This window comes from Euleptes europaea, chromosome 20 (genome assembly GCF_029931775.1).
Source record: "Euleptes europaea isolate rEulEur1 chromosome 20, rEulEur1.hap1, whole genome shotgun sequence".
Classification (NCBI taxonomy): domain Eukaryota; kingdom Metazoa; phylum Chordata; class Lepidosauria; order Squamata; family Sphaerodactylidae; genus Euleptes; species Euleptes europaea.
In genome coordinates, this window is record NC_079331.1 from 2,188,579 (window position 1) to 2,206,524 (window position 17,946).

Sequence of the window (17,946 nt, forward strand, 5' to 3'; positions counted from 1 at the left end):
TGGAAAAATAGCTGTATGGCAGTTAGGCTGGCACCGCAGATAGCAACTGAATGTGAGCAAATGGATAAGGAGTAGATCAAAAGAAACAAAGAAGGCTTATACAAGTTTAATGAAGTGATAAGGAGGCTAATCTTGAGCAGAGAGAGCCAGCGTGTAGTGGTTAAGAGTGGTGGGTCTCAGGCAGAGGTCTTTCACATCACCTACTTCTCTAGTCCCTTTAACTGGTGGAGATCCTTAGGATTGAACCCGGGACCTTCCGCATCCCAAGCAGATGCTCTGCCACTGAGCCACAACCCCTCTCTTAATATTAATATTGGCATTTGCCTGCCAGCTATTTGGCACAAAAGTATTGTCTTCTATGTTGTATTTGAAGCTACTTGTGCATTAAATTTCATCTCTCTATACCAGAGTTTGGGAATAAATGCATGATTTTTTAAAAAATCAATTGGCAGTGTCATAGAAATCCAGAATACGCAGAGCTGATAGATGGAAAACAGAGCGCACACAACTGCCTAATGCAAATAGGTTTTTCATGTGTCAGATAATGATAAAGTTCAGTGCTAACCAAACAGGGCCAGGCAGAAACAGGAAAGAGAAGGATGTCTGTTGATACATTATGTGAGCAGGGGGCATAATATCTTCTCAAGGCAAGTCTATGCTAGTGGAAAATAGGGCAGCACATGATTAACTTCAGAAAATTATCTTCCCAGGGAGGCTTCGCCTGTCCCCTCCCGTTGCCATCTTCTGCGGGCGGGTGAAGACTTCTTTTTTTGTGTTTCATCTGGCTTTCCCTCAGTGATCCCTCCTTCTTGCCCAGTGTTTTAATGGTTGTTTTCATATGTGTATGTTAGCTTGGTTTTAATGGTTTTCTTTATTAGATTTGAGTCCAGTGGCACCTTAGAGACGAAGGGAGCTATGACTCTTGAAAGCTTATACCCTGAAGCTCCTGTTGGTCTCTGAGGTGCTACTGAGCTGGAATCTAACTTGAACACATGAAGATGCCTTCTACTGAATCAGACCCTCGGTCCATCAAAGTCAGTACTGTCTACTCAGACCAGAAGCAGCTCTCCAGGATCTCAAGCACAGGTCTCTCACATCACCTACTTGCCTAGTCCCTTTAACTTGAGATGCCGGGGATTGAACCTGGGGCCTTCTGCATGCCAAGCAGATGCTCTCCCACTGAGCCTCAGCCCCTCCCCTCCCATGAAGCTGCCTTATACTAAATCAGACCCTTGGTCCATCAAAGTCAGTACTGTCTACTCAGACCGGCAGCGGCTCTCCAGGGTCTCAGGCAGAGGTCTTTCACATCACCTACTTGCCTGTTCCCTTTAACTGGTGATTCTAGGGATTGAACCTGGGACCTTCTGCATGCCAAGCAGATGCTCTACCACTGAGCCACTTACGTGTGTGTCGAGTTTTAATGGTTTTTAAGATATGTTAGCCCCCTTGGTGACTCTGATGAGGGCAAAAAAAGGGGGGATAAATTTAAAAACTGATTAGTATCCACATGTGACTATAGATTAAAAGCAACAACTTGAAACCTGGAATGCATGGTGGTATCTAAGGTACCAAAATGAACTGAAAGTAACAATTGAATAATGGTGGCTTGAAGAATCTATTCAACTGCTCTCTGTTAGCCAGCTTTTTAGAAAGTGCCATTTAAAAGAAAAGTCACCATGTCAGCAGGGTCTTGTGGACTGCCTCACTGGCAGGCTGTTTGTGAAGACCGCATTCTCAAGAGCATGTGGCGTTGAGGGAATCTGGCAAATTCTGACTGTCCTTTGAAACACTGTGAAGTGCTTCCATCCTTCTGGCGTAAGCGATGGCCCTGGTTCAGTAGAAAGAAAATTGGAGGCATTCTGCCTTGATGAAAGCTAATCATCATCATCATCTGGGTTTGGGGGAGCCAAGAATTACTCATATGCCACTTCTCTGGATGCTTCTTCTGGCAAAGGTAGCTTATCCTGGGTAGCTCCTAGAATCAGTGTTACCGGTCTGTGATGTTAACAGTCTTGCTTGGATTCTTTTGCTTGGAAGTAACAATAAGCAAATCAGAAGGAGATTGAGACTGGGAAGAGAAGCCATGAAGGAGCTAGAAAAGATACTGAAGTGAAAGGATGTGTCACTGGCCACCAAGATTAAGTTAATTCATGCCATCGTATTCCCTATTACTATGTTATGGGTATGAAAGCTGGACAATGAAGAAAGCTGATAGGAAGAAAGTAGATTCCTTTGAAATGTGCTGTTGGAGGGGAGCGTTACGGATACGGTGGGCTGCCCAAAAAACAAATCAGTGGGTTCTAGATCACATCAAGCCTGAACTGACCCTAGAACTGAAGCTATCGTATTTGGGTCACATTATGAGAAAGCAAGAGTCACTGGAAAAGACAGTCATGCTAGGAAAAGTTGAGGGAAGCAGGAAAAGAGGAAGACCCAAGAAGAGATGGATGGACTCAATGAAGGAAGCCCCTGCCCTCAACTTGCCAGATCTGAGCAAGGCTGTCAAAGACAGGACATTTTGGAGGACGTTGATTCATAGGGTCGACATGAGTCGGAAGCGACTTGACGGCACTTAACACACACACACACGACAGCAAGGAGCTCCGCGCCTCTTGCTGTGTTGAAAGCCTGGTGATGGCACTGCAGTACTTTGCCCAGGATAATGTTATTATTTTTTGCCCTCAACCAAAAAATAAGTGGCTCCCAGCAGAGTTTCATGACTTTAGGTTTTAGGGTGTTCTTAACATTTCTGTAACTTTTTTTGCAGCATTTCCTCCTCGTTGGTTTTTAAAAGGAGCCTGTGTTTTTTTCCCTGTTAGATTTGTGTACCTGCGGTCCTCAGCAAGATGGTTTCACTCCAAGGGCAACTCTGTAATGCCTTTGTTTGCTCAAATGCGAACTTGCCAACTTAACAAAAAACCTCTGATTGTATAACTGGGGGCTATTAAAAGCCTTCATAGCTTCTTCGTCACTTCCTGTGTGTGATAGCAAAGACAATCCTTTGCATTTCCCTTCCGTCACCTCAGTTTTCTCTGTGTGACAATTTAATTATTTCCATTAGAAGAAGTAGTTGTTTTTTATATGCCGACTTTCTCCACCTAGCCACAGGAAAGAGTTGTCTGTATTTCTAAAAGTTTCCCTGATGCTGACAGTCTGAAATAATCCTATAGGGAGCGAGCTGGTTAAAAAAAAAATAATTTTGGTATTCAAATTTGTGGTGTGAAGTGGGATTTTCTCTGGCCTATCCTACAATCCTGCCATTCCTTTGAGAATCATGGTTTGGTGGAGAGTAAAAGGGGTTGCCATAAGTCGGCTGCGACTTGACGGCACTATACACACACACAAACACAAATATCCAGTTACAAATCGTAGTATTTGTTCAGTGTTCTAATATATGTATTTATTTATTTATTTATTGGTACAGTCAAGTAGACCAGTAAAAACTATACAACAATAAACCTCGCATGAACAATATTAAAAAACTTTTTTAAAAAGAGACATATTTATATAAATTTTAAGAACACTTAAAGAAGAAAAACACTTGGAGTAGAAAAAGGTGCAACAAGTGCCAATGACATCATTCTAGCAGAGGTCTACGCAGCTTCATAGAGATAACACAAAATTTGGCAACCTGAGTTGTAACCTGAGGGTTCTCACCGCTTAACAGTTTCGTGACCCTATCCGCTGAGTCCCGGCCTGGGAATCTTACCAACAACGGAGAAATCATTTCAGCGCGAGCATTTTCATGAAGAGGGCAGAATAGTAAAATGCCATTTTTAGCAGGCTTTGTTCTTCTTCTGATCAGGCTTCTAGTGTATAAAATGTATCATCTTATTTTAGGAATATTCTTCAGTTTAATTAGAAAATAAAGCCGTTTGAATGGATTCAGCTTGTGCCTTGTTTGCCATGTGGATAGTAATGCATTTGCTAATTAAAGTGCAGAGAGCCTTTTAGTTATATTCTGTTCTTGTGACAAGTGTGGGCAGTATATCTTCAAAATAGATTTGGTCATAATATTTTGGAGAACAGAGATCCAATTTAGATCTGAACAGTTCAGAGAGTACGCTGTTACGATTAACATTTTACTGTTGCATTTTTTTTTTATTTTTTTTTTTGGTTAGGGGTACCTTTGAAGAACAAAATGAGACCGGGTTGATGTGTTTGTAGGTATGAATGGAACCACTTTCACACGAGAACCAAAGAGTTTAAAGGCAACAAAATGGTTATAACTCTCTCATTGTGAAGAGACAGAATTTTTCTTAAACCGATGCTAGAAATTATACAACGTACAGTATTTTTAGATTGTATTGTGTGTTCTGTTTTGCTTTTGTATGTGTTAAAGGATTATTTTTTCCTTAAAACCTTCTACTTAATTATGGTTGGGACACCAATCAGATGGACTTTCACAGTTTGCTTGATCATGTTTCAATGTTTTGTTAAGGCAATGAACTGCCATATGTTTCCCTTGTCTAGATGGTAGCCTAGCATTCTATTCCACTGCATCACAATAAATTATGTCATCTAATAACAAATGCAGAAGTGATTATTATTTTGTCTCTTTTGAGTAGTCTAGCATTCCTCCCTACTCATATTTCTGTGGGGATATCAAGTGTGATGCTAAAAGGGAACTGTTTTGAACAGCAGTGAAGAAACAAAAGGTAGAATATTGACTGAACTGCTAAAGCCAAGTACTGTTTGGTATGCATACATAAGGCTCAATCCTTTTACCCCAGTTTAATTAATCCAGAACAATTGGGGGGAGGGCTTACTGGTAGAGCCTACTTCGCATGCAGAAGGTCCCAGGTTCGATCCCTTGCATCTACATTTAAAAAGGATCAGACAGTAGGTGATGTGAAATATCTCATCCTGGAACCCTAGAGAGCTGCTGCCAGCCTGAGTGGACAATGCAGACTTTGATGGACTGATGATCTGATTCAGTATAAGCCTCTTCATGCCTTCATGTCTCCTGTTGCTTCCATACTCAACGTCCATTGATATGCATGTGGAAATTAACACTTGCTATTATTGGGTCTCTTTCCAGGCAAAAACTGGGATTTGTCTGCTGCCCTGAATGATTATGAACAGCTTAGACAGGTTCATACCGCAAACCTTCCTCAGGTGTTCAACGAAGGGAAGTACCCCAAGCAGCAGCAGGAAAGAGAGCCTCCTCAGCAGGTGAACAAGAGCGAGCGGCCGTCTCTTCAAAGACAGGATGATATTTCTCAAGGTAAAATGCTTCAGAACTGCAGAGCTTTGATAGCAAAGCGGCCGACCGCGGCCATTTTCTGAGCAACAGGAATGGGAGCAGAATCTCGGAGAGGTGGACTGCAGCCCCCCATGCCTGCCAGCTGGTCCACTGTGGCCCTTTGCAGAATGGAGTTACCTCAGTTCAGATGGACCAATGTCCTCCTCAATGATATGTGTTGCCATTTCTTTTTATGTAGGGCAGTTATTTGCTTAAAAGATTTTGTTTGTTTACCGTGCTTATCCACTGTGTTTGACCATCAAAGCAGTTTATGTGTGTGTGTTAAGTGCTGTCAAGTCGCTTCCGACTCATGGCGACCCTATGAATCAGTGTCCTCCAAAATGTCCTATCTTTGACAGCCTTGCTCAGATCTTGCAAACTGAGGGCCGTGGCTTCCTTTATTGAGTCCACCCGTCTCTTGTTGGGTCTTCCTCTTTTCCTGCTGCCCTCAACTTTTCCTAGCATGACTGTCTTTTCCCATGACTCCTGTCTTCTCATACGGTGACCAAAATACGACAGCCTCAGTTTAGTCATTTTAGCTTCTAGGGCCAGTTCAGGCTTGATTTGATCTATAACCCACTGATTTGTGTGTTTTTTGGCAGTCCACGGTATCCGTAACACTCTCCTCCAACACCATATTTCAAAAGAATCTACTTTCTGCCTATCAGCTTTCTTCAATGTCCAGCTTTCATACCCGCTTATAGTAATAGCATTTTATACGATCTGTAAAAATAACACTCCAAAGTAGTAATAAGCAAACTCAAAACATCCACTACCCTCACCTTTGGTTCACTCCCAAGGTAACAATCTCATTAGTTGAAAAAAAAATTAAGTCCAGTAGCACCTTAAGGACCAACACGATTTTCTCAGATACCCCGTTTTCTTCCAGCGGCTTTGTTGTCACGCAAGGTTTTATAAGTTTTGGGCTATACATTCAGCAGCTTGTGAGCAGTGGGGAATTCCGAAGTCTATAAGAAACGGCAGACTAATGGCAAACAATGCTGGAATGTATTTATACTACAGGCTTTTAACCTTCTGGGTAAAGCTCAGTTGAACTGACTCAGATCCTCTGACCAGAATGAGGCAAGCAACCCTTGTTTTTAATATGATGTGTTTTATGTCAACCCTGTTACTGTAGAAGCTAGCGGCGAAACCGAACCCGTCTTTAGCCAGCGTGGTGTAGTGGTTAAGAGCGGTGGTTTGGAGCGGTGGATTCTGATCTGGAGAACCGAGTTTGATTCCCCACTCCTCCACATGAACGGCGGACTCTAATCTGGAGAACTGGATTGGTTTCCCCACTCCTACACACGAAGCCAGCTGGGTGACCTTGGGCTAGTCACTGTTCTCTCAGCCCCACCTCCCTCACAGGGTGTGTGTTGTGGGGAGGGCAAGGGAAGGTGATTGTAAGCCACTTTGAGTCTCCCTTAAGTGGTAGAGAAAGTCAGCATATAAAAACCAGCTCTTCCTTCTTTAGATTTGAGCAAGAAGGTTACAGCGGTTTGCCGATTAAAGCTAACCCTGATCTGTGTGATGTTTTGTTAGGATGCCGAGGTCACTCTTTGATCCGTTTTGTTTTGTTATGTGAAGAAAGGTGGAAAGTGACATCCTGAATAATTATTTAAAACATGCCCTGGCACCCACTGTTTCCAGAAAATGGAGGCAACATCCAGGGTTTAAGAAGGTGGCCCCACTGCTTGAATAACTCACCTTTCCCTGTTGCTAGAAAAAGTAGTACAAGGCACGGTAGGAAATCAAAGGTGTACATTTGCATAGCAGACGCTCTTCAGGAAATCTTGCATGCACAACTGTGTGCAGTTCCACGTATTAAGGTTCTCTCACTTAACCCAGGATAAATAACTGGTTAGCTCTGCCATCTGATTCTAGATGTTTAGCTCCCTCCTTGGACTCCACAATATGTAGAACTTGCTTATGTTTTGATATCAAATTGACAAATATGCCCTTTCTGGTTTTTTTTTAAATTCTGCCTTTACAAGCCATATTGTTTTTCCCATCTGTGGGCAAAATTATGCTTCCAGCTCCTTTGTTTTGTTCATGCCATTTTTGCTTTTAAAGCTGTTTGCACACACTTCATGTAACATTTGCGTTCAGAATTTGCATAAATATAATGTTAAAAATTCAGCATTAGGAAATAGAAAATGGCGCGATAATAAAGACTCACTGGTTTGATTTGTACGAGAGAAAAGTGAAAGCAAAATGGGGTTTTTTGAACAATGGTCTGTGAACTTTGGTAGCATTCCTAGTTCTGGCAGTCTTTTATCTCCCCCACCCATGATGGAGCTAAATTATGGCAGTTTCCACACATTTTCTGTTGCCTCTTTTAAAGTCCACTATCTTTGTGAAAGGGTCAGTTGGATGCTAACAATGTACTTGACCTCAAGTCATCAGCATCTTATCTGCCTTTTCTAATTTGTGAGAGTTAATATGATGGGTTCTAAGCCTGTTATGTGGTTTTCCAGTGTTCTTAGTTCCTAAGACTGCAATCCTAAGGGGGGCGGCGAAGCTCCTTAGCAGCTGGCGCGATTCCAAGGTAGCGTAAGTGCCCATTTAACCCGGGATAAGGGGTACTTACACCAGCATGGATGACATTCACAATGGTGCTGGGACGCAGCAGCACGGGGCTCAGGCACCAGTGCTGTCTCCTGGCAGTGTTCTGGCAGCGCAAATCCCCATGCTGGCATTCTGGGAGGTGTTCCTGGGGGCGGAGCTGCCTTTAGGCAGCTTCCTGACCCCTTCTGCCTTGGGAACTCCCCTTCTCGCAGGGTCGTGGCTACGCCACCTTGAACACATGAAGCTGCCTTCTACTGAATCAGACCCTCGGTCCATCAAAGTCAGTATTGTCTACTCAGACCGGCAGCGGCTCTCCAGGGTCTCAGGCAGAGAGGTCTTTCACATCACCTCATTGCCTAACTGGAGAGGACGGGGATTGAACCTGAGACCTTCTGCATGCCAAGCAGATGCTCTACCACTGAGCCACGGCCCCTCTCCTTTTTTGGTGGCGTAGCCCTGTTAATTTCAATGAGCCAATTTTTGGGGTGTTTGTGTTTCTTTTAGTTTATTTTCCTTTTTTGCTGCTGGGAAGGCTCTGAGGAGGTGGCTAGATTACCCTGGTGGTCCCTTCCAACTCTATGATTCTATGAAGTCGCAGTTTTCCATTTCTTATGCTGGGAGCAACAGAAGTAAGGAGAGATAATTGTCTCCACCAAGGTAACAGTTTGCTGAAAATGCACCCTCAGTCTCATTTGGCCCATCTTCTCTTTCTTTTCCCAAACAGAGAAGAGGCTTTCCAGAGGAATTTCTCACGCCAGCTCAGCGATAGTCTCCCTTGCTCGATCCCACGTGGCCAGTGAATGCAACAATGAACACTTCCCGTTGGAGATGCCCATCTACACATTCCAGCTCCCTGATCTTAGCGTTTACAGTGAGGACTTCAGGAGCTTCATTGAACGAGATTTGATCGAGCAAGCAACCATGGTCGCTCTGGAACAAGCCGGTGAGTGGATACTTGAGTGTCTGGCTAATTTGACCTTCTGTGGGACTCTGACTTATGGCTGCGGCTGGTAGCTTGCGTTGGAAGGAAATGTGAGTGTTTTGAACACACTGAACAGTACAGCTTTTTCACTCTTATAAAAGAGATTGTAGAGCTAGAAAAGGGTTTAAAAGACCAGCTATAACAATCAAGGTGAGAGGAGCACCTTCCCTACAAGGAGAGGCTGAAGAGGTGGATCCTTTTCTTTTAGCAAAAAGAAGACAAGACAGGAGGACAAAAAGGATAAACATTAGCCCAGTTATGAATAGGTGAACAAAGTAGAGCTTCTTATACAGCTAGAACTTGGTGTTTTCCTGTGAAACCAGTTGGCAGAAGGCTCACGGCTAGCAAAAGGAAGTGTTTCTTCTCATAGGCTAGAATCCACAAGATGTGATGGGGCTAATATCTTAGATTTGCGCAGTAGCATTAAAGAAGGATAAGACAAATTTACGAAGGATCATTTTGGACAAAGGGAGGTTTGACTCTCAAAAGCTTATGCCCTGAAAATTTTGACCACATGAACGCGTGAAGCTGCCTTCTACTGAATCAGACCCTTGGTCCATCAAAGTCAGTATTGTCTACTCATTCTGGTAGCAGCTCTCCAGGGTCTCAGGCAGAGGTCCTTCACATCACCTACTTGCCTGGTCCCTTTAGCTGGAGATGCCGGGGATTGAACCTGGGACCCTTCTGCATGCCAACCAGATGCTCTACCGCTGAGCCATAGCCCCTCCCCATCTTGTTGGGCTCTAAGTTACTATGGGACTCGAATCAGGAAGGATAACTGCAATTTTGCAGAATAGAGTCTTCATGCTTAGGGGCAACATACTTACTGGGGGCAGACTGGTACAGTGATTGCTTTTCTGCCTTGCTTTTCACCTTTACAGGCACCGGACTAGAAACAAAAGCTGAGTTTGATGGACCTTGCACTGAACCAGCCAAAACAAACCTTACATTCCTGCGTTTCTGTGAAACAAAACTCCAGAGGATAGTTCCAGAGGGTAGCTGTCTTGGTCTGCAGTCAAAGAGAGTGGTTCTAGTCTAGCGGCACCTTAGAGACCATCAGGATCTCTGGGATCCTGACTCCCTTCTTTGCAACACCCCTCCCACCTTCTGACTGGGATATAAGGCCTCCGGGATCTCCATTCATACTTTTATCTGGCAAAGGAAGCTTTGATTCTCAGAAGCTTATGCCCAAGAAACCCCGTTGGTCTCTACAGTGCCACCAGACTCAAATCTAGAATTCTAGAGGAACATCTGAATAATTTAACTAGGCAGAATAAGAGATTAAGAGGTTTTTTTTAAATATATAGGGCTCCACTTGAGAAATTTGCAGTTGTATTAACCGCCTCTCCACATGTGAGCCTGTCCTTGGTGATTAGACACAGAGAAGGACAGATTTGACAAATCAGCAGTAATAATCTCTTTGAAGGTCACTGTGGCTTGGTTCCCATGCAGGGCCTAAGCTTCGCATTAGGCTGGTAAGCTTCAGGTTTGCACATTCCGTCCGCCTTGTCCTTTCACGTGTTCAGTCCCTTTCCTTACTCAAACAGGTCATGGTATGCTGTTTTATGTGAACCACCGAATGATGGTGTGTGGCCCCCTCCCCCAAATCATTCATAGTTTCCAGAAGATGGCCAAGATGCCCTCCCTCTCATGAACTTGCCTAAGGTCATCGAATCAGCATTGCTGACAGATGGCCATCTAGCCTCTGCTTAAAAACCTCCAGGGAAGGAGAGCTTACCACCTCCCAAGGAAGCCTGTTCCACTAAGGAAACGCTCTAACTGTTAATAAATTCTTCCTAATGTCTACACGGAAACTCTTTTGATTTAATTTCAACCCGTTGCTTCTGGTCCAACCTTCTGGGGCAACAGAGAACAATTCGGCACCCTCCTCTATATGACAACCCTTCAATAATGATAATTTTGCAGGGGCCACCTTTCCTTTTTCCTAACACTTTCAGAAATCGTCTCCCAGAGCAGACAGATATATATGTAGTAAATAAGAAAAATAATTGTTTGGGTGGCAGATATTCCAGAGCTGCACAAACTGTTGTTAATGTAACCAAAATTATACAAATAAAAAGAGGCACTACATCTAAGCCCTGTTTACCTGGCTGTTAATCATCTTCACTATACAACTATAAAAATGTATAGCTGCCATGTGGGTTTTGTTAGTATTGTTGAAGCAGCACCCTGATTTATCTTTCCAGTGGTTCTGCATTATTGCCAAAATATTCTGCTTGGAGCAGGTGTCAGGTTGTTATTTCACAGAGGCCACAAGAAAGAAGTTGCTAAAAATGAGAACATGTTATTTCCAATTTTATCTTTCCCAAAGGCTGTCCAGCACACTTTTAAATTATTCTTCCCAAGCGCACTCCTAATTTAGATTTAATAAAACTGGTTAGGGATATTAAGTGGATACCAGCTGCTACTTATTGAATACATCTGAAGATGACCAAGTTGTTGTTGTTTTTTTTAAATAACCCAGACCAGGGATCCCCAGCATGGTGACCGTGGTTATCATGGGGCCCACCAAGTGTTTTTAGAAAGTAGGTGGGACTTTAGCCCGGCAAGGCTTCTGACTAGCCACTGGAGATTTGATTGTCTATGCAGATTTTTTTTTAAATGTCCTTTGGCAGTAGCTGCCAGTACAGCTCAAGGATCTTTATAATGAGGCTGAAGGTAACCTGGGGCAACAACTTTGTAGCTGGGTGCCCCTCCTTCAGTGGCCATTTTGTGGCTGCGCCCACCATACTGGGTCAGAATTCCAAAGGTTGGGGACCGCAGGCTTAAATAGATTGGTAATTATATTTACAGTTGATACGTTTTGCAGTATATCCCTTCAATGCTGTTGTACTCTGTGATGAATCTAGCTCTGGATTAAACCCATGTGACTGTCAGGTGGATAAGAGACGCGAATAATCAAAACAACCTGCAAACAAACTCATAGCTCAGTTTAAAGCAGGGCTTGGCAAATCCCAGGTGCCAGATCACCGGGGTGTCTGGAAATTTCACTGCGGTGCCTAATACTTCCATATTAAGTTTTATGGTAGCAACAGTTAGAAAATGTGGTCACTAACATAGGAAACCCTGAAGGCTTAAAAATTTGGTCTGGCTCCTAAAAACTTTGGAGCTGGCTCCAATTGTTTTGTCAAGGCCTGGCTTGATGTATCTTAGTAAGTTCAGATTTCTAGCAGAAGTTGGGGATAGGAGAAAATCCAGAACAGTAGGCTGTGCCGCTACACCAGCCCTTTGCCTGTGTAGAATCTTGTAGGACTGATCCTTCAGCTTCTTGGGAATCCCTTACCTGTGACAAGCTGGAATGTGTCCTGAGGAAGGCAACAAAGATGGTGAGGGGTCTGGAGACCAAGTCATATGAGCAAAGGTTGAAGGAGCTGGGTATGTTTAGCCTGCAGAGGAGAAGACTGAGAGGGGATATGATAACCATCTTCAAGTACCTGAAGGGCTGTCATATAGGGCAGGGTGCCGAGTTGTTTCCTGTTGCCCCAGAAGGCCGGGCCAGAACCAACGGGTTGAAATTAAATCAAAAGAGTTTCTGTCTAGACATTAGGAAGAATTTTCTAACAGTTAGAGAGGTTCCTCAGTGGAACAGGCTTCCTCTGGAGATGGTGAGCGCTCCTTCCCTGGAGGTGTTTAAGCAGAGGCTAGGTAGCCATCTGTCACCAATGCTGATTCTATGACTGTAGGCAGTTCATGAGAGGGAGGGCACCTTGGCCATCTTCTGGGCATGGAGTAGGGGTCACTGGGGTGAGTGGGGGAGAGGTAGTTGTGAATTTCCTGCATTGTGCAGGGGGTTGGACTAGATGACCTGGTGGTCCCTTCCAACTCTATGATTCTATGAAATATTACTAATCTCGCCTTGATCAATGTTTGTTACGCTGTCTTTCCCTGTAAGATCTCTGCATTATATTGGAGGTTAGAACAAGCTTTGAAATTAATGCAGTTTATAAGAGCTTGACTGTGGCTGGATTGTGCCCTGTAATTGTGAATTTTTGCCCCCCCCCCCCCCCAGGTCGTCTTAACTGGTGGTCCACAGTATGTATCAGTTGTAAACGTCTTCTTCCACTGGCAACCACAGGGGACGGAAATTGTCTGCTACACGCTGCTTCTCTAGGTAGGTCCTAGTTCAGACAGAGCTGCCTTCTGAGAGGTCACCATCTTTCCTTCTTTTTGCTTTACTTTTAATATTTATTTCCCACCTTTCCTTTTCAAACAATACTTTTTGGAATTGCTCCACGAACTCTTATGGAGAAGACCTCAGGATGTTTAAATAGGCTGTTAAAAGTGTCCTTATCCATGATGGTTTGTTGTACTAAAGCATAGCAGACTCCAGTAAGGTTGGACTGAGAGCTGTGGTCACCCACTCTCAGTATCTCTCAGCCTCCATTCCCCATCTATACATCGTGCACCACAGCGATCCGTCTCACGGAATTATTGTGAGATAAGGAAACATTGCCTTTTCTAAAGATTTCTCCCTCCATAAAGTTATTTTGGATATGTCACAATCTATACAATTTGATGGATGGCAGAAACTCCGCTAGCGGACTGGCTGAGATAAAGGTGCAGGAACAAATTACACTTTTAACCTGTAGGGCCGTCACATGATATCCCTAAAATGCCCAGGCTTGATGCAGGCAAAGATTGCATTTTAATCTGAAAGCGTTTCATCTTCAGCAGTTATTGCAGGCTCAGGTTTGAGTTTTGAGGAGCGTTCATTGCCTCTCGTGCTTTTATTCACGTTCTTGGGTCTCCTGTGCCCATTTATCTTGTTTCCTTGTTAGCGTAATGATTGTTGCCATATAACTATTAAACCCAGTGAATGAAAACTGAGAGCTGTACGTTAGCCGATCATGCTGCATTCCAAATGCATCTTAAGGAAGCAGAGTGCAAAATTTTCTGAAGTCAGTCAGGATGTTTGGGCTTGCTTCTTGTGCAGCAAAGATAAGGAGTGTGTGGAGCAGTCAGTAATAGGAATGGTACTCGTAATAATTATATCTCATTCCTGGCCATGTTCATCCCGTAATAAATTCCACTGTTTACTTCTAGGTAGGCGTGCTTAGGATAACAGCTTTAGACAGGTTTTTTAAAAATGGTATCAAGATTATTCTCTTACCTTATGACTGCCATTGGTTATATTTTTTAGGATTTGACTCAGGTGAATCTATGCATGTGGGTTTAATTTTTTTTTTTTACAAAGATAATCTGTTGGGGGAGACGGCAAGCCGTTGGAGCCGTCGAAGACTCAGAAGAGTTCCTAGTGATTACAAGCACTTTAAAGCCTAGTCATTTCTAAGGCTAAAATCAAGAGCGTTCAGTTCCTTCTTGCACAGTTGGCGTCCGGGAGAGAGCACAGGCTAACTAAAAGCTTTTTTTTTTTTAAAGGCCTCTTCAATGTCTGTTTTGAATTCAGTATTGCTCCTATTAACCTATTTAATGCTGACAGCGATTATTTGGAAAAGCTTTAAAATAATGAAAGGGCGTTAAGCGATAATTAGGAGAACAATTACAGACGCCTACCCAGCTTTAAGTCGTCTCTGTGCGTGTTTTTCAGTGTTGTTACTGGATCTGCGGCGCTCACTTGTGTGTGTGTTTTCCCCTGCATTTAGGAATGTGGGGGTTTCACGACAGGGACCTCGTGCTGCGGAAAGCCCTCTATACCATGATGAGGAGTGGTGCTGAAAGGGAGGCTCTCAAGAGGAGGTGGCGATGGCAGCAGACGCAGCAGAATAAGGAGGTTGGTGTGGCGTGAAGAGATGAGCACTTGCCTAGAAATTCACTTTGCACCTGTGGTCACAGGTAGTTTCAGAGGGTAGCCATGTTGATCTGAAGTAGAACAGCTAGATATGAGTCCTGCAGCACCTTAGAGATAAACAAGATTTTGGGGGTATGAGCCTTAAAGAAAAAGAGTTGGTTTTTATATGCTGACCTTCTCTGCCACTTAAGGGAGACTCAAAGCGGCTTACAATCACCTTCCCCTCCCCACAACAGACACCCTGTGAAGTAGGTGGGGCTGAGAGATCTCTAAGAGAGCTGTGACTGGCCCATGGTCACCCAGCTGGCTTCCTGTTTAGGAGTGGGGAAACCAATCCAGTTCACCAGATTAGCCTCCGCCGCTTATGCGGAGGAGTGGGGAATCAAACCCGGCTCTCCAAATCAGAGTCTACCGCTCCAAATCATCTCTCTTAACCACTACATCACGCTGGAGTGTCAAAGCTGTCTTCGTCAGATACCATTGGATTTCCACTCCATGTGGCTGAGTGGCGCCTTCCATGAAGATAATTTCAGAGCATAGCCACGTTGGTCTGCCATAGAACAGCTAGATTCGAGTGCAGTAACACCTTATAGGCCAACAAGATTTTCAGGGTATAAGCTTTCGAAAATCAAAGCTCCCTTTGTCAGATACCAGATCTTAACTCTTGAAAGCTCAGGAATTCACTGTAAGTCTGGTTTATTATGTAAGCCTCCTTGGGTCCCCATTGGGGGGAAAGGTGGGATATTAACGAAGTAGGAGATAAATATTTGAAGAATCTGGAACATTCAGCATGAATATATCTTTGACCTATTGATAGATGATAGCTTCAAGTTTGTCACACAGGACCAAATATTTGCCCCTCTAGCCTGGGAAAACCTGTTGGTCGTTGGGCAGGCAAGCAGCCTTCATACCACAGAATCTTACCTCTTGAACGTGTCTGGGACGGACAGCAGGAGAAACTGAATGGGGAAAATAAATATTTTTTTAAAAATGCCTTCTCTTGTCTCCTCTAGTCGGGGCTCGTTTACACAGAAGAGGAATGGGAGCGAGAATGGCACGAACTTCTCAAGCTGGCTTCGAGCGAACCGCGCACACACTTCAGCAAAAACGGAGGCACCGGAGGGGGGTAAGCTTGGATCTCCGTCTGTATCAAACCTGGTTCGCCTCTGCTTCATCTTGCGACTCAGTACGGGCAGCTTGGCCTGAGTGCTGTAAATGCACCCTGGCGAACAGTCTTCCTGATCTCTTAATGTGCTTCAACAGATAGGCACTTCTCCATTGTGTCGCAGTGACTCAGCACGGGTGCCCAGGGCTTATTTTTAGAAGTGATTTATCAATTGCAAACTGCCTTGCAGCTTCTACTTACTTATATACTCACCGACATTTTTTTTAGCATTAGCATCTGCTTCATCCCAAGCATGCCCAGGGCAGGTAACATGTTTATATATAAAAAGGTGTTATCTGCCCTAGGTATGCTTGGTATGGAGCAAATGCAAAGGTATATATATACCTTTTTATTTGTGAGTGTGTATGTATATATGTATATATATATATGTGTGTGTGTGTATATGTATATATATGTGTCTGTGTATATATATATGTAATGATTACAGGAAAATTACATAACTGTAAGGTTGACAATGAGGAAATTGAAATTGTTGACTTTCTATTCCTTGGCTCCATCATCAACCAAAGGGGAGACTGCAGCCAAGAAATCCGAAGGAGATTGAGACTGGGAAGGGCAGCCATGAAGGAGCTAGAAAAGATTCTGAAGTGCAAAGATGTGTCAGTGGCCACCAAGATTAAGTTATTCATGCCATTGTATTCCCTGTTACTGTGCATGGGTGTGAAAGATGCACAATGAAGAAAACTGATAGGAAGAAAGTAGATTCCTTTGAAATGTGGTGTTGGAGGAGAGTGTTACCGTGGACTGCCAAAAAACCAAATCAGTGGATTATAGATCAAATCAAGCCCGAACTGAACCTAGAAGCTAAAATGACTAAACTGAGGCTATCGTATTTGGGTCACATTATGAGAAGACAAGAGTCACTGGAGAAGACAGTCATGCTAGGAAAAGTTGAGGGCAGCAGGAAAAGAGGAAGACCCAACAAGAGATGGATTGACTCAATAAAGGAAGCCACGGCCCTCAGTTTGCCAGATCTGAGCAAGGCTGTCAAAGACAGGACATTGATTCATAGGGTCACCATGAGTCGGAAGCGACTCGACGGCACTTAAAACACACATACATATGTATGTATATGTGTGTATATAAGTGTGTGTGTAAGTAGCTTGTTTTAGGGTAGTTTGTTTTTCCACTTTTATTATCACAAAAAGCTCTGTGTTCTGCTTTTTTCTTTTCTTTTCTTTGCTTTTCTTTTTTTTTTGAAGAAGTGGCTAATGTATGCTGCTACTTCTGTATTCAGGACCTTATTAGCAGTTTCCCCCAACCTCATTCTGTCCTCAGACATTTTTTGCCTTGTGTTTTGCACAGCTTGGTGCTCTCCACTTAGAAATGTGCTGAGATGTATTTGCCAAAAAGAACTCCCCATCTTGAGAGAAGTCGCTTTTGACAGCTTTGTTTCTCTAGAAATCAAAACAAACACATACATAGCACTGATAAATATTTTAAATATCTAACGCCGCAGCTTTCAAAGTCAAACCTTCTTAAGGGAAGGTTGCCAGGGAAGGGGGTACAGTCTCCCTCCACTCCTCATATTCCAGACCTTCCCAGAATAATTATAGGATGTAAAAAAGGTAAAGGTCCCCTGTGCAAGCACCAGGTCATTCCTGACCCATGGGGTGACGTCACATCCTGATGTTTACCAGGCAGACTTTGTTTACGGGGTGGTTTGCCAGTGTCTTCCCCAATCATCTTCCCTTTACCCCCAGCAAGCTGGGTACTCATTTGACCGACCTCGGAAGGATGGAAGGCTGAGTCAACCTTGAGCCAGCGACCTGAAACCAACTTCCGTCGGGATCGAACTCAGGTCGTGAGCAGAGCTTTGACTGCAGTACTGCAGCTTACCACTCTGCACCACGGGGCTCCGTTATAGGATGTAATCTATAGGAAACATCTCTTAACTAAAGTATGTAATAATGCTGAATGTGTCCAAGGTAAAAATCTGAAGCCCTAAAGATAAGCACGAGAGCCCCAGCTGGGGCCTGGATGGTTCTCCTCTCCCTCCCTCACTCTATTTCATGCATTACATTTTCAAATTATTTTCCTGTACTGTTATTAAAGAGAATTCGCAAATCACTCCGTGAATTATAGATGAGCCAATTTTCTTTGGTGTCAGAACAAACTTGACACATCCAAAGGTGTGTTGGCTTCAAAGCAAACTCCATTTAAAGAGAAGGAAATAGTGGATTCTGAACTAGAGT

At 43.6% G+C, this 17,946-nt stretch overlaps 1 protein-coding gene across 1 annotated transcript in view; it reads left to right on the forward strand.

Moving 5' to 3' along the window:
* The window catches only part of OTUD7A (OTU deubiquitinase 7A), a 41,804-nt gene that overhangs the window by 6,052 nt on the left and 17,806 nt on the right, over positions 1-17,946 (forward strand). Inside the window, exons 2-6 of the mRNA XM_056865870.1 lie at positions 5,042-5,227; positions 8,538-8,756; positions 12,826-12,927; positions 14,420-14,547; positions 15,579-15,691. Of these exons, the coding sequence (XP_056721848.1) occupies positions 5,042-5,227; positions 8,538-8,756; positions 12,826-12,927; positions 14,420-14,547; positions 15,579-15,691 (748 nt within the window). The remainder of the gene's footprint in view (positions 1-5,041; positions 5,228-8,537; positions 8,757-12,825; positions 12,928-14,419; positions 14,548-15,578; positions 15,692-17,946) is intronic.